Consider the following 27,430-nt stretch of genomic DNA (forward strand, 5'->3'; position numbering starts at 1 on the left):
CAGGACCTTGAAATGCTTCTTACGAAGCCACTCCTTCGTTGCCCGGGCGGTGTGTTTGGGATCATTGTCATGCTGAAAGACCCAGCCACGTTTCATCTCCAATGCCCTTGCTGATGGGAGGTTTTCACTCAAAATCTCACGATACATGGCCCCATTAATTCTTTCCTTTACACGGATCAGTCATCCTGGTCCCTTTGCAGAAAAACAGCCCCAAAGCATGATGTTTCCACCCCCATGCTTCACAGTAGGTATGGTGTTCTTTGGATGCAACTCAGCATTCTTTGTCCTCCAAACACGACGAGTTCAGTTTTTACCAAAAAGTTATATTTTGGTTTCATCTGACCATATGATATACTCCCAATCTTCTTCTGGATCATCCAAATGCTCTCTAGCAAACTTCAGACGGGCCTGGACATGTACTGGCTTAAGCAGGGGGACACGTCTGGCACTGCAGGATTTGAGTCCCTGGCGGCGTAGTGTGTTACTGATGGTAGGCTTTGTTACTTTGGTCCCAGCTCTCTGCAGGTCATTCACTAGGTCCCCCCGTGTGGTTCTGGGATTTTTGCTCACCGTTCTTGTGATAATTTTGACCCTACGGGGTGAGATCTTGCGTGGAGCCCCAGATCGAGGGAGATTATCAGTGGTCTTGTATGTCTTCCATTTCCTAATAATTGCTCCCACAAGCTGCTTACCTATTGCAGATTCAGTCTTCTTAGCCTGATACAGGTCTACAATTTTGTTTCTGGTGTCCTTTGACAGCTCTTTGGTCTTGGTCATAGTGGAGTTTGGAGTGTGACTGTTTGAGGTTGTGGACAGGTGTCTTTTATACTGATAACAAGTTCAAACAGGTGCCATTAATACAGGTAACGAGTGGAGGACAGAGGAGCCTCTTAAAGAAGAAGGTACAGGTCTGTGAGAGCCAGAAATATTGCTTGTTTGTAGGTGACCAAATACTTATTTTCCACCATAATTTACAAATAAATTCATTAAAAATCCTACAATGTGATTTTCTGGATTTATTTTACTCATTTTGTCTGTCATAGTTGAAGTGTACATATGATGAAGATTACAGGCCTCTCTCATCTTTTTAAGTGGGAGAACTTGCACAATTGGTGGCTGACTAAATACTTTTTAGCCCCACTGTATGTATCTGTTGGTCACAGATACCTTAAAAAAAGGTAGATGCGTGGATCCAAAAACCATTCAGTATCTAGTGTGACCATTTGCCTCATGCAGCACATCTTCGCTTAGAGTTGTTCAGGCTGTTGATTGTGGCCTGTGGAATGTTGTCCCACTCCTCTTCAATGGCTGTTCAAAGTTGCTGGATATTGGTGGGAACTGGGACATGCTGATGTACACATCTACCCAGAGCATCTCAACCATGCTTAGTGGGTGACATGTCTGAGTATGCAGGCCATGGAAGAACTGAGACATTTTCAGCTTCCAAGAATTACAGATCCTTGAGACATGGTGCCGTGCATTATCATGCTGAAACATGAGGTGATGGCAGTGGATGAATGGCACGACAGTGGGCCTCAGGATCTCATCACGGTATCTCTTTGCCATTGTTAAAATGCAATTGTGTTCATTGTCCGTAGTTTGCCTCCCCATACCATAACCCCACCGCTACAATGGGGCACTTTATTCACAACATTGACATCAGCAAACCGAGCACCCAGACAATGCCATGAACTTGGTCTGCAGTTGTGAGGCGGTTGGACATACTGCAAAATTCTCTAAAATGATGTTGCAGGCAGCTTATGGTAAAAAATTAACATGAAATTCACTGGCAATATCACTGGTGGACATTCCTGCAGTCAGCATGCCAATTGCTTGCTCCCTCAAAACTTGAGACATCTGTGGCATTGTGTTTTGTGACAAAACTGCACATTTTAGAGGGGCCTTTTATTGTTCCCAGCACAAGGTGCACATGTGTGTGCACATGTGTAATGATCATGCTGTTTAATCAACTTCTTGATATGCCACACCTGTCAGGTGGATGGATTATCTTGGCAGAGGAGAAATGCTCAATAACAGGGATGTAAAAAAAATGTGTGCCCAAAAGTTGAGAGAAATAAGCTTTTTGTGCATATGGAAAATGTTTGCAATCTTTTATTTCAGCTCATGAACCATGGGACCAATACTTTACATGTTGCGTTTATATTTTTTTCAGTATAAATTGAGATTCTTATTTTGTGACCATGTCTACACAATAGAATCACAACTGAAACTCCCTTTGAAGTGTAGAAATCTATTAAACCTAGCCTTCTCTGACTCCTCTGCCCTATTATTTTAACATTAATAGGGTACAACTTCAACGGTTGTTTGTACCCTCTATCTTTCTCTACTTGGAAAGGCTGTCCGTGTTGCTGAAAATATTCTTTAGGTGAAATCATATATAGTGGCAGTCCCACAATGCTTGTAGCAAACAGAGCAATATTCTTAACATTCTCCATGTGCTGCAAGTAGCCTATCAATTGTGAAGTGCTTGCAGAACAATGGCTCTATATGGTGGCTAAATCCAATCCAGGGTTTAAATAATTATCCCTCTCAGGTGGTGTATGCTCATATGCACTGGTGATCATTCTGTACTAAAAAACAACAAACACTCTGGCAAATAAAATGCAGTCAAAAAGTACCTGTGAATGTGATGCAACAGCAGTACGTTCAGGGAAGTGATTCATTCTGGGAATAATAGCTACTTCAGAAATGCCCACACATTGAGATACAACACAATAGGTAACCTATAATGGGCTGGAGTAAAATCGTGACTTGAAAAGAGGAAGTTAAATTGCAGACAAACGGAAACAAATATTCCTTGTCTCTTTAAAAAATATTTAGCAGCTTTATTGAAGTTCTTTCCAGGGCCACTAGGTGTATCTCTGTTCCATTTTTCGATCAGCGCATCCTCTCTCCAACAGGGATGAGAAGAGACCTCGGCATTTTATCAAGCAGGTGCACCCTGAATCGTGAGGAGCAGATAAAAAAAATATTTCAGTTCTTTAGTTTTCATGTTGTTAAGACAAGGAGGGTTGCGCAAGACCCAGAGCAAATGGTCGTCTGATGAAGGAAAACATTTTGGATTAAAAACACTTATTCCGGCTGAGGGGGACCCTTTAGTTTGTCTTTATTCTGCGAAATTGGACCGAATTATGACGAAGTATGAAAAAGCAAGTTTTTAACCTTTGAAGTGAAAAGTCCTATTTTTTCTGGCAAGGTTTGTGTCCCTGATTTTAAAGAGCAATGCACTCTGAAATAACGGAACATGGCACTAAGGAAAATTGTCTGAGGTGACGACGAGTGGTGGAGATCAAGCCTTATGGTAAATATACATGTACGCAAATATGACTGTTTAAACATGTTACTCGGTCCCAGCTTTTGTGTACTTTTATCAAATGGGGATTTTAAACGCGAGCCTTTGTGTCGAGGTTAATTGTAATCTTTTGGAAAGGAGGTGATAAACAAGTTTAGACTGCCTAAATGTATTTAATTTCATGCATAATGTGTATATTGCATAGCCTATATAATTATCCTAGAGTTATGACGAATTTCAATTGGGGATGATGGAATTGTGGCTACATTAAACGATGGAGCATATGTTGCTATAGATGCTTGACAATATGCTCCTGTTCAGCTCTCTGGTGAAATCTCTCTGTTGGAAGCTCACACACTCACGTGCATGTATGTTGAATATGAAAATGTGATACATCTACTTTCATAAGGGTCAGTTGTGCTGATGCCAGTTGCACAGGTGCTTAGGTCCAAAATGCACTGTCCATTTTAACGTCAGTTGCAGTCCTGAGAAGAGACCTAACCCTATTCAGTGCAATTAAGATAGAACACCATCCTCACTTGATGAAGGAAAATCAATTTCCACCCTTAATTGAAATTAATCAGCCAAATTACTTGATATTAATTGACCCATAATTAAGGATATATACCTCACGTTGAGTCGGGAATGTCTTAGCCTTCATTAATTAATGTCAATGGGTATGTTCAGAGACGACTGAGTAGACAATTAAAACACTCAGCTGGTGGCTAAACATTTTATGCTATGAAGATCTGAATGTATTATATAGTAAATCGAGTAGGCAACGTTTGATGGGCAAGTTCAGCACTATTGGCTATAGGCACGGGGAACCAGAAAACTGGATAAATGCGGTATTTATGTGCGCTCAATTCATAGCCCACAGACAGGACAAGCTACTCATAGCAGTAAAAGACTGGATTAGTTTATTTGGCTTTGGCAAATAGTCGTTATTGATATTATCTACAATATGGATGTTTAAGGTATGTTTGATATGGGGGATAAACTCACCATATGATCTTCAAGCTATTGGTCATTGACTTACATCGATTGCTATATGCATAAGTGGGCATTTTTCAGATAAGCTCCTATACAGTGCGCTCTGGCGTGGTGCTGTTAATTACAGTTTTATTGACATGAACACTGCATGTTGTGTCGTTTTAGCCACATTGGATTTTGCTCCTGTAAAAGCTCATAAAATGAGGTAGTAGGTAGGCCTAAACCAATCAAATCGTACACAATATTAGCGTCAAGGACACAGTTGAATGTGATTTGAAATAGAGAGCGATATGATTAGTTGCTCTCAAGCATTTCGCTACTCTCGCATTAACATCTGCTAACCATGTGTATGTGACCAATTACATTTGATATTGTAACGCAAGCACAAAAAATGATCAATTATGTCTACTGATTTGTGAGAGCAACGAGTAAAATATTAGCTTTTTCCGTAGCCATTTAAGTTAACATCTTTAACATTGAAAGTAACATTCAAAATTGTTCATATAAATGTTAATTTAAATGTCTAGCTAAATAAAGATATCATTTTGACTCACTCAACTCAACTAGAATGTATGGAAGGAGCCAAATTGATTTGAAACAATGGGATACAATGTTGCTAATGCTTAGGCTACTGTTTTTTTTTATTTTTTTTTTTTACATTTATTTATGTTTATTTATATTTTTTAACATCTGTGTCATCAGTAGTTCATACCTCCAAAAGTCTCAAACCATTGATCTATTGTCAAGCCAGTAGCCTGAAAGGTTAGAGCTTCTTACAATAATCTACCTTCTTTCCTTTAGCCCCTGGCAGTCTCTTAACTCAGCTACCCACTCTGTACATGGGAGGGAGCTAGTTTATAAATTATGGAAGTGTTGACTTCTGCGTTCCTGTTGTTTCAGGTGCGTTACTTTAGAATTATATGGCCGATTTAGTGAACTCACCCTCATAATGTTGGTTAGGACATTTTTGGAAAACTTTATTTTTCAGTGCATTATGCACAGTGCCTACCGTTGTGCTAAATCAACAGCCTATGACAAATGACCATTGATGGCAAATTCTATTGTTCAAGTACAGAAAGTCAACTCCAGGTCTCATAATGCATTATTCATCTAATTTCCCTTGTTTACAAGTATTGCAAAAAAAAGTCTGATTGCCAAATTGTCATTGGAATACTACTCTTTTCATTACAGTATTGGCAGAGAGCCTCCAACTGTCGCATGTCTTTGAACATAACATTCTCTGTCTGGGCATTTATATTTAGCAAGATGACCGTCACCAGTTTTTCTTTCTATACTACTATTTTAGATTTTTTATTTTATTTTTAAAAGCTAAATACTTTCCCTTTACAGATTGCATGGACTGTATTGGCACATGATCACAGTCAGACAGTGTGGCTTTTAGTTTCAGATAATAATTCCACAAGCTAATAGACATGTGGGAAGCACACCTGCTTTAGCTATGGGATGGAAAATATGGAAGATATCTGCTATCCTTTCCTCCTTAGATGATTGCTGTGGAGTTTTCTGTTACAAGTTCTGACCTGGTGTTGCTTAATTTGGGGCCATTTTGGAACTGTCTGCATTTTTTGCAAATTTTCTAGCATGGGCTCCAAATGGCCCCTCTAAAGAAGGCTTTGTGAGTATCCTGTGTCATGGATGGTGTTTGGGATTTGCCATGGTAGGTGGTTTTGCATGTTAACTAGCCATTTGCTAGTTATTTAGCCCTACAGTCTTTCTTCAACTCAAGTGGACTGATGGTCTCCTCTTGTCAACATGAGAGCTGAGCTTAATGGTTATTTGCTGTGTTTTTGGTCAGTTCATTATGTCTGACTGATCTGAGGTGGGAAATGGGTGCAGCGAGAGCATCAGCTCTGACAGGGAGCACAGCAGGCTCTGGGAAATGGGGCATTAATCAGGTCGGAAGTGTGTGTGTGTGTGTGTGTACCCATGGAGGGACGTTGGAGCACCCAATCTAATGAGTGGACAGAGGCACAGAGCTCTGCTGTGGGACCTGACCAACCCTCTGGTCTGATGGCTCAGGTTCTCACCTGAGGGCATCCAGTCCTTTTACACTTATTTTGTCCATTTCCTGAAGAAAATCAAAACACATAAAGTGAAGCACAGTATGTGCCAGGGACTCAAAGTGCAAGACAAAGCTAAACGGCTTTAATGGACTTTTATCTCTGTGTCCCTGTGAGGAGTGCAGTTTTTGCTTGTTGCTCGCTTCCTCTCATCTGTACTCCACTTCTCACCTATCCACAGCTGCTGGAGTGAAAGGACGTCTCAGCCAATCGATCAGAGTCCTGTAGCTCTAAAGGTGAGAGAGAGCTGGGCCACAGCAGCGCTCTCACACTTTCCAATTCAGTAGGCTCTGTGTTTTCACAAGAACACCTGTCCTTCCACTCAGGGGGGTGGCTTTTAAAGCCAGATCAGAGCAAAGTGAAAAAATATTGGATTCATATCGAGAATTAACAACCACAAATGCTCCACTAAAGTTTTGACTCATTTATGTCTCTTAAAGAAAGTTTTGCCCTCTATTTGTGCCCATTAAGAAATCAAACCCAAGTTTGAGTCCCACCAGGGGAAACTAGCTGAGTGTAGGTTCTGTGTTTACTCTCTCCAGCTCACAGGCTTGGCCCTTGAGGACATCCCAGTCCCTTATGAGCTCTGCAGTAACTAACTGACTAATTATTGCTTTGATGTAAACCAATTTTAGGGGGCCCCCTGGATCCTAGGGGTGGGCTAAAGTGGAGCCGTAAGACCTGTCTGCCCCAGGAGAGCTGGGCTGGGGAGAGCCTGCCACATTTGTATTAGTGGAAAATATTATCTAATAGTGGAGTTGATAATTTTCTAAGTATGATAATGACTTTCCCACGCCTCCTCCTGACCAGGCCTATTCCCTGTGCCCTGAAGTGAGAGAGTGGGAGGTAGTGTTTCTCACTGAGCACAGGGACACTCGGAGAGAAGGCAGGAAGCTTTTCCATTTTTAAAAATTTCACGCCAACCTAGTGCTTCAGCTGTGACCCCTGGCAAGAAGGCACGAAGATGGCAGTCAGGTGAACCAAGTGAAGGGAAAAAAACAGATGCCCTCCCACACAACCAATCCATCCATGCTGCATAAATGTAGTCAAATTATGAAAACATGTTTTCTAAATACAGGCTCTAACAAGGGCTGTGATCAGCTGATCACTGCCTCTCCCACCTCTACTCGCTACCTGTCCCGGTCTTTATCCATTGATTGTGTTATCAATGTTTGTTCAACTTGTATTCCCTTTTCTTTCATTGTTTTGTTTGGCAGTTCTTGCTTCATTTTGTTCAGTGTCTCGACACCCAGGTGAAATGCAGTTAAATATAAACTTGATTTGAGAGAATTGACCCAATTTGCTATGTAGAAGCACCAATGAAGCTGTCCAGTTATGATGCTGTTTATCATCTTGGTAAACAGTGTAATATGGGGATGTGAGACCAGAGGAGGAGGCTTTCTTAAGGGGGCTAATTAAGGATAAGGGGGTAAAGTAGGGAGTAGTGTAGGCTATAGTGTGCAGTGTGATGCAGGACTTCACCAGAGCTGCTGCAGACGCTGGGAGTAGAGCAGGCTGAATAATGCGCAGCCACGTCACCCCTGTCGTCATGCACTTCAGTGCTCCGCCACGAGCTGCAGGCGTATGCTGGGCACCATACGCTGTGTGTTTCTCTGTGTGTGTGTGTGCAGTTTGTGTGCAGTGTGTGTGTGCAGTGTGAAGCGCTCACGGCTTGCCATTACAGTTTTAACTTCTCCATGTTCCCAGTACTCCAGAGCACTGAGGGGCCATCAGAGTTGATGTGACATGACAGCACAAGAAAACCTGCTACAGTCAGAGGGACTTAAGCAGTAATTGAGTAAATCATGGAATTTGTTAAGTGTCATTAGCCATAATTAAGATGGTAGTAATGATGAAAAACCAAAATGGTGGATACTACTACTTGTATTAGTGATTCTACTACTACCGCTGCTACCAAATGTAATTGATGATATTATTGGTATCAGCGTTCTATCATTTTTTATTAGTAGCACACATAGTGGTGGTGGTCATTTGTCATATGATCATTATTGTTTCTTAATCATCATTTCCTAATGGATTTACTATAGATTGTAGCTTTCTTCTTATTAATGTATGGATGCTGGATGTATTCATCAGTCTTTATTAATAACCCCAGCCCTGGGATTTCCCCCAGTTTGGAGACAGGCCTCAGTGGAGCTGCTGCAGTCAAGTCTAGTTATTCACTTCCTCACAATGTGACTGACATGTTTTACTGAAGGATGGTGATACAATGGACATTGTCACAAACGCTGCTCAATTTGTTATGAGCACAGAGGAGGCTTCTGACTCCTGTTCTTAATTCACAGCGACATCTCACTGTCACACCGCAAAATCCCCAAATCACACTCTGGCCATGGCGAACCTGCTGGCTAAGCATCCACTGAAATAGTCATAAGCAGTCATCTATAAATTCCCCAAAAGCCTTTATTGGAGGTGAAATTAGATCATTAAGGTCAGTGGGAGCTCGCATGGATGTAAACCACACAGTGATGGAAGGTTTAGTCTGTTGACTGACTGCCACCATAACTCTGCTTTGTGCCTCTATGTTCTCTATGCTTTACAGCTTGGGCTGAAATAATAGGCCGTTTGTTTTCCAGAGTACACCTCTATATAATCGGGGACCTTCCAGTGGCTCCTATGGGGAAAAATGTGCTGAACCTCATTAAACGCTGTTCATCTACCATCGTCTCTCAGTCTATGTACTGCATAGCCATGCCTTTTCTGTGGTATTTTGCCACTCCGTATACCCGTCAGTTTATTAATAGGGTAATAAATGAAGTGGTGATGACGTATTGTGATGCATCAGGTATAGATTGTCTATAAGTGAACAATGACATGTTTTTTTACATAACATACAGTCATAACATTGCGTCCCATTTCAAAGCTTCCCATTTCAGCATTGACACTTGGCTGCAGTGTCCCTGAGCAGGTTAGTGATTCGACTCACACTGGGACAAGTTCCTGCACTGGATCTGCACGATGCATGCTTCTCCATGTACTCTGGGAACCAACAACATACTAACAACATGGAAAAAAACCTGGAAAAACAGGATGATACATGAGTTACTCCACTTGCAAAATAAATGGCAAGGTTGATTTCATAGATTTCATTTAATCTTTTTCCTTGAGCTTATTATGTTGGGGTTCTTAAGCAGGGGATTTTCAAAGGATTTGTTAAATGGATATCTTGGCCACGTGTGAAATTTGTTCTCAACACCTGGAAGGGTTTAATCACACACAGAAAGTATGGAAATTGGAGGCAAAGTGGCAACCATTTGTTGTCCCCATTTAGGGAAAGTGAGGAAAATGGAATGAGAAATAATTTTCTAGAAGGAAAACATGAGCATATAGTACAGAATTTAATTGATTTTCCTTTTGATTCAAATGACATCAGGGTGACACTATTGTTATGCTGCAGGTATGACGTAGATATTACAGAGTGTTAAGGCAGCTACCATAGGTTTGTGGCCCAGTGTTGCTGGGATGTGTACAGTACATTACCACCCCAGAGAGATTTAGCTTTGGGAGAGACCTCACTAAACTCCTCTCACCATAGGCCTGTTTGAGTTAGATTGTCATAAGGATTAAAGGACACAATCTGATCTCATCCTCTGTGCACACACTCATTTTACTTCATCTCCCTCACACAGTGCAGCACAACATTGTTACCAAATCCTGCTTTGCTCCAACCAGCCAGCTATCATCCATCCAGCCAAACCTCGCCCCTCCTGGATTCTGAAAAAAGATTAGAGCCAAAGCCTTGGTTTTTATTTGCCTGTCTGCAGTCTAAATATTTGTCCGGTGTGTCAGAGATGACAAAGGCTTGCGGCGAGGTCCATGTGCAGTTTTTCTTAGCCTCCCCATTGTAAAAACCTCACAGTAGTTTTATAGCCTCATTAACAATACAGTACACAATCAATGCCAGAGGTTTTCATTTCATTCCTCTGTTTATCTGTTTGCCTAATTATTCCAGGGCGCAAACTGCTTGCGATGCATTTGTTTGGATGCATATCATTTGTATGCCTCTGTCAATAGATGCGATTTGTTTGAAATTTGGTTTTGTTGCAAGGGTTCAAGTGAGAGTGGTACCAGTAATGAATGTGTTTGGCTATATACAAAAAATAAGTGATTGTAAATATTACCATTGGGTACACCTGGACATCTCATCTGCTGTGTCTGGGATGGTTTAAAACTATCAGACCACTGCAAAACTCCTCCAACCCAGAGCACTTAATTTACATTTACTATGGGTGATATAAAGCTCTGTTCCAACCCTGTATCCTTGTATATTCACACACACATACGTGTACTTAGGTCTACAGGAAGACCAATAAACGGACAGATCTGCTTGACCAACCTAAGTGTTTCTTTCAACATGCTCACAGCTACAGTGTATTTTTAGAACTGCTGTCTAAAAATGTCCAACCTTAGGGTGTGCTTAATGTCTTGGGGTTGTGGGTTGTTAGGATCACTTCATCTCTCCATGGTGTCAACCTACTTCACCACTGGGCCACTCATTTTAAAGTAACTTACTACATGCAGAGGCATCATGCCCATAGGGGGAGCTTGGAACACTCGACTCCTCAGATGTGTCCTGTTTATAATATATATAGATATAGATATTTTGTATACATTTCGGGTTTCGAACCAGCATCTGTAGCAATGCAGTTTGCACGAAGCAGTTTCTTAGACCACCGCGTCATTTGGGAGGCTCCATCCACAAAGTTTTAATGTTTATCAATTGCGTTGCACAAAGTATCACACGACTCTTAAAAATGTCAATTTAAATGTTCATTTAAATTATCACAGAAACAATGAGAAAATATGGAAAAATAAATGATGAAATGTAATGTATAAATCAGCCTGTGTAGTCATCTGCCAGAGAGTATCCCAGAGCCCAATGAAATACATTTGGGACAGATAACTCACACTGGAATCAGCCCGAGCTCAATCCCCGCATCGTAGCCATAAGTAATACTGCCGAAGGCAGCACAGACTCGGGCCACATGACTCTCAACCAAGTGTCCCGACTCTCAGCCGAATTGGCCCAGATCCTCTGTGCTAGCTGTGATCAGTCAAAACACCTCAAAACAAGACATGGTATTAAGAACAAGATGAAACTAGCTGAAACGAGCCACCTATGATTCCCCACATGGCAGCTTCTTGTCATTGTTGCTAGCTATCTGTCTATCCAGAATCACACAAACTTCTGCCTCATTAAATCATGCGCAACGTTTTCGTGACATCAGCTAACCCGTCTATAGAGGATGATCCAAATATAGCTTTCAAATATTTGTTTTATGTACCGTACTGTATGCAAGGTGGAAAGGTTTCTCTCCTAAGATTTGGAAGTAGCCAGTTAATGTGCAAGGAGAAGCAAGTCAACATGTCGCATTACTTCAAGGCTCGGTTTGCAACTTTATTATGTTATTCTTCTGAGCATATTTCCCTAATTAACGTCAATCTCCTTGTTGAGTAAACATGTTCAAAAGGGTGCTCTAGTCATAAGAATATGGATGCTCTTAGAGAATGTTTGGATCTCTTTTCCCATTTCCATGCTAACACTGTCATAATTGAAGTTTCTTTATGTCCCCCACTATGTGTCTATGACAGGTGTCATCGCATTGTAAACAAAATAGGATTTCCTTCTCTCTATGAACATGATCTTCTTAATTCTCCCTCCCTGGTCTGGAAGAGGAGGAGGGCTCCCTTAACTAATGCCCAGTCACTCAGTCAGTCTGCTACTTGCACATGATTGATGAGGTGTCACTAGGCAGACTGTGATTCCCCTGTGCTCTACTTGATGGCAACATAGCCAGAATGTAACAGCCAGTAAAGCCCTGCTCTGTTCATATTTCTTCTCTCCACCTCAGTACTAATTCGTTATTTTTTATTTCCTGCAGGATATAGACCCACGCCTCGACTGGGGTTGATTTATCTGTGGAAGACCTGCTGCAAATGGCTGCCCTGCCTGCGTCGCCAGGATGGAAAACAGGACTGTCAATAGGATGCGGTCTGACGAATAGCAGCAAGTGAAGATGTTGCCTCCGCCAGTGTGAAATCAGTGGGGAGTACTTGCCATGCAAAGAGCCTTTGAAAGTTTTGACAGCCGCACGTTTGGGAGGCCTCATACTTTTCCTTTGATTGTACCCTTTTCTGTGGGCGGACCTAAAGTGGATTGTTGCTGCTAGCGTTGCGGTGTGGTGAGCCCTAGTTGGTGTGTGTGTGTATCTACTGGTGTGGCAGAGGGAGCATGCCCCTGCAGAGGCCTGGCCGTCTGAGGCTGCACCCTGCCTGGAGGGTCATGCAGCCCCGGCTGGGCGTAGGCCTGGGTCTGGGCCTGGACCTCACCTTCCTGCTATGGATACTGAGCCTAGCACAGCAGGCCCCGGTCACGGCCTCTCAGAAACTGGACGAGACAGACCCTGTGGTCACCACCGTCTACGGCAAACTGAGGGGCGTCAAGAAGGAGCTCAACAACGAGATCCTGGGACCCGTCATTCAGTTCCAGGGGGTACCTTATGCCGCACCCCCCACGGGCGAGAGGCGCTTCCAGCCCCCGGAGCCGCCCATCTCGTGGCCGGAGGTCCGTAACGCCACGCAGTTCGGCCCGGTCTGCCCTCAGACCATCGTGGAGGGGCGTCTGCCAGACGTCATGCTGCCTGTGTGGTTCACTAACAACCTGGAGATAGTGTCTTCTTACGTACAGGACCAGAGCGAGGACTGCCTTTTCTTAAACATATATGTTCCCACTGAGGATGGTGAGTTAACAGCAGGACCAACAGGAAAAACAGACCTAAACCAACAACCCCTTTTAAAATATTTTCCTGTATGTTTTGTACTGACAAGAGTGAGAAAAGCATGACCTCTGCATGTTTACGTGCATGACACTGCTTTTATGTGTGTGAGTATGTATGTGTGTGTGCGCCTCTGTGTGTGTGTGTGTGTGTGTGTGTGTGTGTGTGTGTCTGTGTGTGTGTGTCTATCTGTGAGTGTGCGGCTGTTCATCAGTCTCCTGATCCCTTCCTCACGCACATCCTCCTGTTTACCTCAGCACGTCCATTCAGGTGAGACTGGTTCCTCCTTTCCCCTCCTCCTCCTGCTTCTCCTCCTCCTCACTCCTCACTCCTGACTGATAGCAGGTCATCATCTGTCCATTGTGTGTAGGCACAATGAATAGGGCTCATCAAGGAGGAAGCTCATGTAAATAATGATTATTGATTGATTTACTGACTGATTGATTAATGAACTAAGCCAGTAAGAGCAACCCACTGGGCACAGATGTCAATTCAACGCCTATTCCACATTGGTTCAACGTAATTTCATTGAAATGACGTGGAAAAAACGTTGATTCAACCGGTGTGTGCCCAGTGGGAACTCTCTTTGCTACCACATTCTCTCCTTCCTCAGCAGTCAGATAGTGGTGTTGCATGCTCCAACTGTCCTTAATGGAGCTCCATGTTATTTTTTAGTCTTCTATTCATTTTACAGTAAAAAGAATATCCAAGGAATGTGCCAGGAAACCGGGCAAGAAAATATGTAGACAAGGAGGTATGTATGCACTGGAATAAATAACAGAGAAAACAGAGAAGGGAGGGCCGGTGGCATGGGGCCCCAGAGAGAGGCGTCTCCCCTCCCCAGTCAGCGATCCACCGAGAGGTGAGGAGAGGAAGTGGGGCCCTCTGATTGGCTGCCAGGTCCCAGGTCAGAGAGTATCCTGTAATTGATGACGTGTGTGAGGAGTTAACTGTGGTGAGACGTCGGCCACTCTTAAATTAGATGGGCGCACGGTGAACTTGCAGAGTCTAATCTCAATTAAAAGGGATGGTATCGCTGTTCCATTGGCTTGCTCTGGCTTTATCGATCATGGCTTCATCAAGATAATGTTCTCTAGGCTCCTTCCCTCCCCACTCCTCTTTCTTTCTTTCTCTCTCCTTCCTTCTCTCCCTCTCTTCTGCTGGCTGGCAGAGTGGCAGTGCATTGTGCCTCTCAGGGCCGGTGACAGCGCCCTTGATAAGGCGTGTGGTGTTAATGCAGCCACTCTGGCAGGCAGGAGGCTGGGGGGGCGCTCATTAAACATCCTCTCTCTGCGCCCTCTCTCCTCTCTGCTGAGCTACACACACTGGGCAGGGCAACCCCTCTCCAACCCTCCTCCCCTCCGAAGATTTGGGTTCTGGCATATCAGGCTCCGACACTGTTATAGCATTGCCAACATATTCCCACATCATCTCAGATATTCCATCCCACTAGCAGTCCTCCAAGTCCCTTAATTAAACATATATACCCAGAGGTAGTCACACATATAGTATTTCGTAGACATATACAGTAGCTCCAATGTACAGTTGAAGTCAGAAGTTTACATACTCCTTAGCCAAACACATTTAAACTCAGTTTTTCACAATTCCTTATATTTAATCCTAGTAAGAATTCCCTGTCAGTTAGGATCACCACTTTATTTTAAGAATGTGAAATGTCAGAATAATAGTAGAGAGATAGTGATTTATTTCAGCTTTTATTTCTTTCATCACATTCCCAGTGGGTAAGAAGTTTACATACACTCAATTAGTATTTGGTAGCATTGCCTTTAAATTGTTTAACTTGAGTCAAACGTTTCGGGTAGCCTTCCACAAGCTTCCCACAATAAGTTGGGTGAATTTTGGCCCATTCCTCCTGACAGAGCTGGTGTAACTGAATCAGGTTTGTAAGCCTCCTTGCTCACACATGCTTTTTCAGTTCTGCCCACAAATTTTCTACAGGATTGAGGTTAGGGCCACTCCAATACCTTGACTTTGTTGTCCTTAAGCCATTTTGCCACAACTTTGGAAGTATGCTTGGGGTCATTGTCCATTTGGAAGACCCATTTGGAAGACCCAAGCTTTAACTTCCTGACTGATGTCTTGAGATGTTGCTTCAATATATCCACATAATTGTCCTCCCTCATGATGCCATCTATTTTGTGAAGTGCACCAGTCCCTCCTGCAGCAAAGCACCCCCAAAACATGATGCTGCCACCCCCGTGCTTCACGGTTGGGATGGCGTTCTTCAGCTTGCAAGCCTCCCCCTTTTTTATCCAAACGTAACGATGGTCATTATGGCCAAACAGTTCTATTTTTGTTTCATCAGACCAGAGGACATTTCTCCAAAAAGTACAATCTTTGTCCCCATGTGCAGTTCCAAACTGTAGTCTGCAACTTTTATAGGTTTTGGAGCAGTGGCTTCTTCCTTGCTGAGCGGCCTTTCAGGTTATGTCGATATAGGACTTGTTTTACTGTGAATATATATAATTTTGTACCTGTTTCCTCCAGCATCTGCACAAGGTCCTTTGCTGTTGTTCTGGGATTGATTTGCACTTTTCACACCAAAGTACATTCATCTCTAGGAGACAGAACGTGTCTCCTTCCTGAGCGGTATGACGGCTGCATGGTCCCATGGTGTTTGTACTTGCATACTATTGTTTGTACAGATGAAGGTGGTACCTTCAGGTATTTGGAAATTGGTCCAAGGATGAATCAGACTTGTGGAGGTCTACAATTTTTTTGTCTTAGGTCTTGGCTGATTTCTTTTGATTGACCCATGATGTCAAGCAAAGAGGCACTTAGTTTGAAGGTAGGCCTTGAAATACACCCACAGGTACACCTCCAATTGACTCAAATGATGTCAATTAGCCTATCAGAAGCTTCTAAAGCCATGACATAATTTTCTGGAATTTTCCAAGTTGTATAAAGGGGCAGTCAACTTAGTGTATGTAAACTTCTGACCCACTGGAATTGTGATACAGTGAATTATAAGTGAAATAATATGTCTGTAAACAATTGTTGGAAAAATTACTTGTGTCATGCACAAAGTAGATGTCCTAACCGACTTGCCAAAATTATAGTTTGTTAACAAGATGTGTGGAGGAGTGGTTGAAAAACGAGTTTCAATGACTCCAAACCTAAGTGTATATAAACTTCAGACTTCAACTGTATATACCCAATATACCTTTACTAACTAATCATATCATAACTTGTCCCCTCTCTCCCTGTTCCTCTTTGCTTAATCATTTGACCTCCTTTCCTGCCAGTCAGAGCCACCATGTTGAACCCCCCCCCACTTAACACGGAAATTGGAGAATGACAGATGTCACATGACTCTGCCGCTGCCGAGTGCAAGCCAATGAAGTGGCTGATCACACATTTTAATGTCTCTCTTAAATGTTCACTTGATGATGGCAAAACTGCAACAACTATGTTACTGTGTTTTGCTACATTGTCTATTTCCATGTGTTCTTATTGCCTAAAAAAATGACACAGCTTCCTCTAAGTTAGGGATATAATTTATTGATTGCAGTGCTTCATGGGTAAAGCAGTTTGATGAGATGGAAGGATGTTTTAGTCACCACAAGCTGCAACACACTGATGTATGTCTCATTCATTTTTTGGCACTGATCACTCAGCATTTTGCCACTGCAATTATCTACTCACTCTATATCTCGGGTCACTGTGGAAGCACACACAATTCAGGCAATGAGTAGAGCTCAGGGACATCAGTAATGCAGTAAAGAGTCATGTTTTGTGCCTCTCTTTTATATGTTTATTAGTAGGCCATTTTTCATCATTCCAGACCACGTTGATAATAGGATTTCAAATTTACAGATCAGAATGTCTCAGTCACATTGATTGTTTCAGGGGAGAACTAATTCATCCTCTATATCCCCTGTTATACTGCAGAGATTTTCTGTTAATGTTTGTATTCATTCAATGTTTTGTTCCTCTTTGGGCATACAGTGCCTTGCGAAAGTATTCGGCCCCCTTGAACTTTGCGACCTTTTGCCACATTTCAGGCTTCAAACATAAAGATATGAAACTGTATTTTTTTGTGAAGAATCAACAACAAGTAGGACACAATCATGAAGTGGAACGACATTTATTGGATATTTCAAACTTTTTTAACAAATCAAAAACTGAAAAATTGGGCGTGCAAAATTATTCAGCCCCCTTAAGTTAATACTTTGTAGCGCCACCTTTTGCTGCGATTACAGCTGTAAGTCGCTTGGGGTATGTCTCTATCAGTTTTGCACATCGAGAGACTGACATTTTTTCCCATTCCTCCTTGCAAAACAGCTCGAGCTCAGTGAGGTTGGATGGAGAGCATTTGTGAACAGCAGTTTTCAGTTCTTTCCACAGATTCTCGATTGGATTCAGGTCTGGACTTTGACTTGGCCATTCTAACACCTGGATATGTTTATTTTTGAACCATTCCACTGTAGATTTTGCTTTATGTTTTGGATCATTGTCTTGTTGGAAGACAAATCTCCGTCCCAGTCTCAGGTCTTTTGCAGACTCCATCAGGTTTTCTTCCAGAATGGTCCTATATTTGGCTCCATCCATCTTCCCATCAATTTTAACCATCTTCCCTGTCCCTGCTGAAGAAAAGCAGGCCCAAACCATGATGCTGCCACCACCATGTTTGACAGTGGGGATGGTGTGTTCAATGTGATGAGCTGTGTTGCTTTTACGCCAAACATAACGTTTTGCATTGTTGCCAAAAAGTTCAATTTTGGTTTCATCTGACCAGAGCACCTTCTTCCACATGTTTGGTGTGTCTCCCAGGTGGCTTGTGGCAAACTTTAAACAACACTTTTTATGGATATCTTTAAGAAATGGCTTTCTTCTTGCCACTCTTCCATAAAGGCCAGATTTGTGCAATATACGACTGATTGTTGTCCTATGGACAGAGTCTCCCACCTCAGCTGTAGATCTCTGCAGTTCATCCAGAGTGATCATGGGCGTCTTGGCTGCATCTCTGATCAGTCTTCTCCTTGTATGAGCTGAAAGTTTAGAGGGACGGCCAGGTCTTGGTAGATTTGCAGTGGTCTGATACTCCTTCCATTTCAATATTATCGCTTGCACAGTGCTCCTTGGGATGTTTAAAGCTTGGGAAATCTTTTTGTATCCAAATCCGGCTTTAAACTTCTTCACAACAGTATCTCGGACCTGCCTGCTGTGTTCCTTGTTCTTCATGATGCTCTCTGCGCTTTTGACGGACCTCTGAGACTATCACAGTGCAGGTGCATTTATACGGAGACTTGATTACACACAGGTGGATTGTATTTATCATCATTAGTCATTTAGGTCAACATTGGATCATTCAGAGATCCTCACTGAACTTCTGGAGAGAGTTTGCTGCACTGAAAGTAAAGGGGCTGAATAATTTTGCATGCCCAATTTTTCAGTTTTTGATTTGTTAAAAAAGTTTGAAATATCCAATAAATGTCGTTCCACTTCATGATTGTGTCCCACTTGTTGTTGATTCTTCACAAAAAGATACAGTTTTATATCTTTATGTTTGAAGCCTGAAATGTGGCAAAAGGTCGCAAAGTTCAAGGGGGCCGAATACTTTCGCAAGGCACTGTATGTAAAAGAGAGGCACATTTGAAGTTGAGTGTTGTGTAATTCAGGTTGAACTGTGATAGTGTGGTACTTCTATTTCACATCCGGGTTTCCCAAACTTTTTCACTCTGGCCCGCCTTCCAGCTTTTAGGAACACCCCCCCCCCCCCCCCCCGCGCGTGCATTCACTACGTCTATTTCTATGGGCACAAGCACTGTGCACTTTTCACACCCCTCTTGTTGGCGGAGAGAATTTTGCAGGTTTAAAGCTTATTTCTTGCAATTCTACACATTTCGTCATGGGGTGCAAATAAAATGTTGCATTTTTAAAGCAAATTTTCTTGCAATTACTAATTACTAATTACTTACTACATTTTGCCATGTCTAATGTGTATTTATGTGATTTTTGAGTGACTAAAAAATGACAACAAAATCTATAGGTTAAAAAATCTAAATAAATGACTAACATGACAAGAGGAACTGATGATGCACTACCCAATGTGCATTCTACTATTACAACTTTCAAGAGTAAGTTTAAAGCCGGACTGAGTTCCATGCATTTTTTAAAACACTCCCCATCTAGTAAGATATTAGTTAGGTTTTTCTCCAAATTTGCATCCACATTGAGGGTATTACAGAGCTGATTTAGAATAGATCTGTGTGGTTGGGGAAAGTCGGTGAAGCTTAAATAAAGCTCTTTAATCAATTCGGGGATGGTTTCTATGAGCTGCTGTTCAGTTGTTATAGTAGTTCTGCAGTACTCCAAATAACTGGAACCCAGTGTAGTTAGTGTTATGATGAAGGCTGTTTTACACATAGAGTGATATATAGTTGCCCTTAGCACTCCCACCCCCCCTTTCCATTTATGAGGTCTCGTCCCAGTTTTGTAATGGTTGAAGGGGGCTCCTGGGGGAGGTGCAGGACCTCAGGAATAGATTTTTACAGCTCCAATAAGTTTCCAGCCTTCTCCCTACTGTCTCCCCGGAGAGAAGCTGTCTGTAAAACCTGGGCTAAAGTTTTAGTTTTAAAGGTGTGCTGTAGCTTTCTTTATGTGGGCTGAAGCACTGTGGGTGGGTGGGTGAATGTGTATATGATTTGTATGTTCCATGTGTTTCAGTCTTTCTCTGTAAGAGAGATCAAAAGAGGCAAACCTGTGTGTTTGTGTTTGTGCGGGCAAACGTGGGTGTGCATTTGTAGACTTTTCTGTTCACATACAAACAGGCTTGTTCTCTATCAGGAAATCAGAGATAAAGTGTTCCAGTGGTGAATGTAGTGCTAAGTGTATTCAATTTGAGCAGAAGTGTACAATGGCGGGCTCAGCGTTCATAAGAATCAGGCTGTGAGTGAAGTCATTAGAGTTTGGTAGAGTTGGGAAAGGCCCTATATGTTATTCATGGTGGATTGGATTCTCTCTGCGGATTGTGCATGCACATACAGAGGGATTTAACTGCTGCGGCGTGTAGTAAGAATGTGTGAGTCGTGGGACTGCTCTGTAGACTTAACGAGGTGCTTCCAGACTTCATGGCAAATCTAATCTGTTAATTTTCAATTGATCAATGCTGATTCCACTACTGAGAGCCACACTTCAAGTGTATTTTCAATCTGAAAAAGTAATACCTCACCTGGTTTTGATATCTCCGTGCTCTCACCGTGAGTTTCCATCAAATGAGGTATGAAAATGTTGATTGGGAAAGTCTCCCCTGATCTTTTATGCTGTAGCAGGAAGAATGGTGGCTGAACATTTACTATTGTTGTCATACTAAGATGTTTCTGTGAAGGTACAAATGGGATTCCAAGGTTCCAGTGTTGATAGCTTCAGTTATATATTAATGACGACTGTATTATGATAAATAAATGAGTATCTTCATTTTTGAATCTTTAATAAATGGCATTAAACTGAAGATAACAGTCCAGGCATGACACTTATTATAGAGCTAGTAGTAGGGAAACAATGGAAAACTACAGACCTAATATGGCTTTCTGTACTGTTCATTTCTAAGAAATGGTATTTTGATGCAGTGTGAAATGCATTGCAAGCTCTCATGCATATTTAAAATATACTGTTGAATCAACATAGATATTGCTGCCGAGAAGTAACAGCTTTTTACCATAGTTTCAATTTCATATTCACAGACATTCTTTATGGGCCTTTCCAAAATGTCCTTATACTATGTAATGCATGATGGAGTGCAATGATGGAGAACATTCAACAATGACAATGCAATGAGTAGAGAGGGAAATGTTCCCACATTTAGAGTTAGTTTTCTAATCAGTGTCAATAACATGTACTATAGCCCTAGTGTTGATGCACAGACGTACAAGCACTGTACAGTATGCGCATCTTTGCACTTTTACACATGCCGACGTATGTTCATCGCAGTAGGGTTTGATTCTATCACTTCATTTTTTTGTGATCTCATGGCCTATTCCTCGGAATTCAGAGCAGGGTTGAATAGAGGCTCTTTAAGAAAACACAGGCCCGGATGTGCAATGCTGCAGTGAAGGAGAAAGAGAAAGCGAGGGATAGAAAGAGGGAGAGAAGGAGAGAGAGAGAGAGAGCGCCAGTGGGTGATATAATGTTTGGACCGACTTGGTCGGTGGCAGCTGTGATAAATTCTGAAACGCCAATTCACTGCGGCCCATTTTAAAGGGCCAGGCCACACTTTAGTGCAGAGTTGCTGTGTGCCCCATTTGAACTACAGTGGGAAACTGTTAAACATCATCTTCCTTGACATACAATCCACTAATTGCCCAAGGACATGTTTGCTATGTGTCAGAAGACTGTGAGGTATAACTCAAACAGAATGGTAATGCCAATGGCAACCTGTGATGAAATGTGATGGTACAGGAACCTTGATTTCAGGATGATGCAGTATTGGAAAGTGGCTTGTTTGTTGGTTCTGTGATGAGTAAAACCCCATAGGTTTTATATAGGCCTTACATTATGGATACCTGGGACCGTATACTCAGAATACCTTGTACTATACCTGTTTTTTCTATTTGCACTGTAGTCCAAAAGTGTCAATATATAGTACATTAACCAATTGCCATTGATAGTTTTACATCAGTTTAAACGTATTTAATAATTGTCAGGGTGGGCATTTAAATAACAAGTCCACATCATCAGGCTCATTTCTGGCTACCAACTGCACACCCATTCTTGTGATCAGGGAGTATGAAATTTGGTTTTAGCCGACTGCCAAGTCACTTTAATTATGGTTTATGCTAAATTAGGGAGTGTCGGATGAAACAGATTCCGTGCTGCACTTGGCCCTGTTCCCGGTTGAGCACAGTGCATTTTCTCAGTAAGTGACAACTATTGAACCTGAAGAAGAGGGGGGAAGAGAGAGAGAAAGAGAGCGGGTTGGAGTGACAAGCTGTTGCAGATGGCCACCGTGCAGGGGAATCTAAGTAAATGCAGGTTTCACCTTGACTTGATAATGGGAACAAAGCACCTGACCCAGAGTGTGTTAATCAATGGGTTTAAGTTTACCTCCCAGCTGCTACCTCTTCTACAGTCTGGCTGTTTACTGTAGAAAGGTCATTGGCACATTTTAATTCCCATGTAGAAACTCATTTTTAATACTTTTGGCCCCCGTAACAAATATGTTTAAGTGACAGAGGTTAGTCTTGGAATAAGAAGTAATAAACTGTAATTTGCACATACAGGAGTCCATAAATCACTTAGCCAGGAGCCACGTTCTACTGAGGTGCTCCATATCAGAGGGTGTCATTAATAAATGTTTAACCGCAGCAGTTGTCGAGGCGGCTTTCAGATGCATATTAAAGATAAATCCATGAGGATTTGAAACCATTAAGTACCTTCACCCTGTGTTCACTTGTTTTAATGTTTAATTTCAAACAAAAATCAGGAGTGGTCGAGAATGGTACATGTGGGACTTGAATACTTCGGGGACTAAGCCACAAATTACCCAGGTCTCCCAAACTCCCACTTTCCACCAAACATTTCATTATTGGCCTGGAGTTAAAGCCAGTAATTAGTTTCACCAATCCACGGAAGTGTGACTAATTGGAATTTAAGGCTTCTGTCGGTCAAAGGAACAGCAGATAACTTGCTCCCCTGCCCGGCAATCTCTTACACACTCATATACAGTACACACACACACACACACACACACACACACACTCTCCCTCACAGACACACACACACTCCCTGAAGTATCCAGATACAGTCCACCACAGCAAAATCAATGGTCCTCTTTGTGTCTGCACAAAGGCTGCAATAGACACCTCAGTGCCTCTAATTAGACGAGAGCTGTCAATAACTCATCACTCCTGTCATTAAGCATATTGGCAACCAGGAAATGGGCCGCAGTCAGTTTTTTTTCACTGGTTCAGCGGCTCGCCACACTGTCCGTCTCCCATCGGTGACAGTGCATATTGTCGTTATAGCGGGGGTCATTTAATCACAGAGTTCATAATGTGTGCACGCAGCTAGAAAAGTAACATGTATTCTGGTGGGTGGCCTCTCCACTCATCTTGCAACCAGGCGACGCTCTGGTCTGACAGGTAAAGGCAAAGGTGATGATTAATGGAGGGGTGGAGGAGTACATTAAGTGACGATCAGAAAACAGGCAGACTGGGAGAAATCAGCCTTGAGGTCCGGCCGCGCCGAGCAGGTTCCACAAGCAGTTGAAACTATGAGGAGTTCACCTTGAATATTAATGGCTGGGCAGAGCCATCAATCCCTGTGGCAGCCAGGCAGAGGGAGAGAGGGAGAGAGGTAGGTACGGGAGCTTCAGTATCAGACCGCTGTGGTTATTCTGTGTCAACTGTGCAGCCTGCTTACAGCAGAATTGTACGTGGACATGATAGACAAGTCAAAGCAAAATATTTTCAATCCAACTGCAACTACTGTACATTCTAAATAAAAAAGGTGCTATCTAGAACCTAGAAGGGTTCTTTGGCTGTCCCCATAGGAGAACCTTTGACGAACCCTTTTTGGTTCCAGGTAGAACCCCATTGGGGTTCATTGAACAAGTAGACATTCTTATGAAAAATGGGCAGAGGGGAAAAAAAACGAAATGTATATTGTTTTACAGTGTGGTAACTCAAAAATAACCAATCATTAGTACACTACAGTGCATGAAACCAAAACAACTACAGATCTATTAAGCCAAAACAATCACACAGAATCTTATTTGTATATGTTTAATTCCGACAGTCTGCAGAGTGGAGACTTGTTTGAGCTGAGTATACTCCCCTGAGGTGTTAAAGGATGTCAGTGCAGAGTTAAAAGCAGACATCAGAGTCCGGCTGCGCCAATCACATGCCTCACTTTGAGTCAGTAGTCGACTCTATATAGAATGTGCACCATTTCAAGTCTGAGTCACACTCCTTTTTGTGTCTGACTAACTTTGGATCATCCCACTCAAACCGCACCCCGAGCTAGGATGTGATGCTTTGTTGTCTATTTTATGTTTGTGGGTGTTCGCCAGAGCTGAGTGTATCAGTGTCTCTGTGTAAGAGATCTAAGCCCAAAGAAGTTAATGTTAGACATCAATAATTCCATAAAGCAGAATTTCATGTTGAGTCAGAGGATAACATGCATTCTAGACTCCTTTTGTGCTGTCACATTGTGACAAGAAGGGCTCTATTCAATCCGTAGCGCTGAAGATCCGCTTCATAGTGAGATTGACAATTAAAGGCAATGTCTCAAGCGGCAATTACCTTTATATTTTATCTTCCGCGTTCCGGGTTGAATCCAGACCGAAGAATATGACAGTATATAGCATCATCTGCTGTAGTTACATTATTGTCATATGATTTAGGAATTTTTCAGTTGACCCCGTCAGTGTTAGTAAATCATACATTTGTATGCTCTTGCATGTGGTATACAGATGTAGGATCTTAATTTGACCACTCTTTTGTTGCTGAGAATGTTCCATAGCAGGAAATGCAGATGAGCGTTGTGATTTACATACATTTACTGAAAACCCACAGTAACAAGGTTATATTAACAGTTTTGCACTTTTCATGTAGCCAATTTTTGGCCAGGTTAATAATAGCCTAACCATGGATTAAGCAACATTATTCTAGTCCAGTTTCTGCAGGATTATTTTGCTGTGAAATTAAAGTCAAATTAAGATCTTACACCTACATCTGTACTATATGCCACTTTTTGACACCCTCTAGCTATAGTAATTTTAGCATAACCTTTAAAATAGCAGGATCTTCTCTATGAATTATGCTCGAATAATGTCTGACTGTTGCAGGCAGCACAGGACCCAGGAACTGCATTCATGCCATCAGAGTTCATATTGTGGGATCACTAAATTCAGTTCTGCTCAGGGTCACAGTGAAGAATTCCAATAGTATTGGACAGGCAATGGTCAGGGTCACGTTTGCCATCTCCCTCCAGCGCTACTCCATAAAGAGCTTAATCGGAAGCCTTAGCACTTAGACCAAAGGTCAACACAGACCAGAACCACAGAGAAAAACTGCAACAACATTCAGACTCTAGAAACATTACTTCCTGTAGGGCCAAATCATTTTTTGTTGGAGATTGTAACAAATGCAAAGAGCATATTTTCTGTGTTTTTTTCAGGAGGATTTATGACTTGGTGATATAAAACGGCACGCTATACTCAAATAGCTAGCAGCGATTTAGCCACTAAAGCTGTCAAAACTCCAGCTGTTGGTCCTTATTAACCAGTGTAGTGGCATTTAGGAAGCCACATGACAAGCTTGGCTAATTCTCTACCTCCTTCCTCGTAAAAGAAGAAGAGAATAAAACTCAGGCTGAAAATCAGGTTAGCCCAGTCCACAGATTTGAAATATCAAGTTTGTTAAATCACACTGGTCTTTTGCTGGTCCCTGACGTTTGAATAATCGCAGGAAGACAGCCTGGCTTTGGCTTTTAATGTGCTTGATGGTAGTCCACTGTGACTTGGCCCTCTTTGTTCCGCTGTTTAAATGTTCTATCTAGCTGCTGACACAGAGGCCTGTGTTTAATTGTATTCAGGGCTCTTTGTTTGGGATTTTGGAGCGCCATTATGCCAGGAAGTCGGGTTAATTGGTGTTTCTGCTGATAGGAAGGACCTTTAAACAGCTCAAACTGAGTTTGACATCTCTGGCCAGATATTGCTCAATGCCTCTCAAGCCACTGCTATAGCAGATCTGTAACAGGATGCTAGTTTCACTGAGGCAGTGTGGAGCAACAGTTCCCACTGTACTGTATATCACAGGATATCGGAACAGCGACTTGTTATCATTTGCTCTCGTGACACCTGTCTCAGTGCACTCAGCTCCTGATGTCTCAATAATGGGAAAGAAGGAAACCTTAACTACTCACAAATTGTGTTTTCCAAACGTTCCCATATATCAAAGGAGATTTGCACCTGACTGATAACTTGCTTTTTATATCCAAAGGCATTTCAAAGTTTGTCAGGGAGATAAAAGTGTGCCAAAGGAATAGGGTGTGAAATGCTGTTTCTTTTCAAATCATTATATTTCTGGTGTTTCTCTTAAGCCCTTAGAATTTATGGTCACCTGCTTGTCAACTGCAGTGCTTAGATGATGAAGCAGAGGCTCTCCGCATTAGAGTGGCCCCCCCCAACCCTAAGATCCTGCTCTCTGATATCTGCCACTGTCATCTTCCTTCAGCCAGTCATCGATATGCCTTGTTCTCAGTCTCAGCAAACAGGCAGTGCAAATCAAATCAAATAAAATAAAATAAATTGTCACATGCGCCGAATACAAGTGTAGACTTTACCGTGAAATGCTTACTTACAAGCCCTTAACCCAACAGTGCAGTTCAAGAAGAGTTAAGAAAATATTTACCAAGTAGACTAAAATAAAAAGTTATAATAAAAAGTCATACAAAAATAACAATAATGAGGCTATATACAGGGGACACCGGTACTGAGTCAGTGAGCGGGGTTGCAGGTTAGTTGAGGTCATTTGTACATGTAGGTGGGGGTGAAGTGGCTATGCATAATTAATAAACAGCGAGTAGCAACAGTGTAGAAAAGGGAGGGAGAGTCAATGTAAATTGTCCGGTGGCGATTTTATTAATTGTTCAGCAGTCTAATGGCTTGGGGGTTGAAGCTGTTGAGGAGCCTTTTGGTCCTAGACTTGGCACTCCGGTACCGCTTGCCATGCGGTAGCAGAGAAAACAGTCTATAATTTGGGTGACTGGAGTCTCTGACAATTTTAAGGGCTTTCCTCTGACACCGCCTATTGTATAGGTCCTGGATGACAGAAAGCTTGGTCCCAGTGATGTACTGGGCTGTACGCACTACCCTCTGTAGCGCCTTACTGTCAGATGCCGAGCAGTTGCCATACCAGGCGGTAATGCACCTGGTCAGGATGCTCTCAATGGTGCAGATATAGAACATTTTGAGGATCTAGGGACCCATACCAAATCTTTTCAGTCTCCTGAGGGGGAAAAGGTTTTGTCGTGCCCTCTTCACCACTGTCTTGGTATGTTTGGACCATGATAGTTCATTGGTGATGTGGACACCAAGGAACTTGAAACTCTCGACCCGCTCCACTACAGCCCCGTCGATGTTAACGGGGGCCTGTTCGGCCCGCCTTTTCCTGCAGTCCACAATCATCTCCTTTGTCTAGCTCACATTGAGGGAGAGGTTGTTGTCCTGGCACCACACTGCCAGTTCTCTGGCTTCCTCCCTATAGGCCGTCTCATAATTA

At 42.4% G+C, this 27,430-nt stretch overlaps 1 protein-coding gene across 2 annotated transcripts in view; it reads left to right on the forward strand.

Moving 5' to 3' along the window:
* Positions 1 to 2,908: 2,908 nt before the first annotated feature.
* nlgn1 (neuroligin 1) overlaps positions 2,909 to 27,430 on the forward strand; it is a 282,476-nt gene continuing 257,954 nt past the window's right edge. For both annotated transcript variants that reach the window (XM_021604119.2, XM_021604121.2), the window contains exons 1-2: positions 2,909 to 3,322; positions 12,291 to 13,148. In XM_021604119.2, the coding sequence (XP_021459794.2) occupies positions 12,641 to 13,148 (508 nt within the window). In that variant the 5' untranslated portion in view covers positions 2,909 to 3,322; positions 12,291 to 12,640. The remainder of the gene's footprint in view (positions 3,323 to 12,290; positions 13,149 to 27,430) is intronic.

This window comes from Oncorhynchus mykiss, chromosome 5 (genome assembly GCF_013265735.2).
Source record: "Oncorhynchus mykiss isolate Arlee chromosome 5, USDA_OmykA_1.1, whole genome shotgun sequence".
Lineage (NCBI taxonomy): Eukaryota > Metazoa > Chordata > Actinopteri > Salmoniformes > Salmonidae > Oncorhynchus > Oncorhynchus mykiss.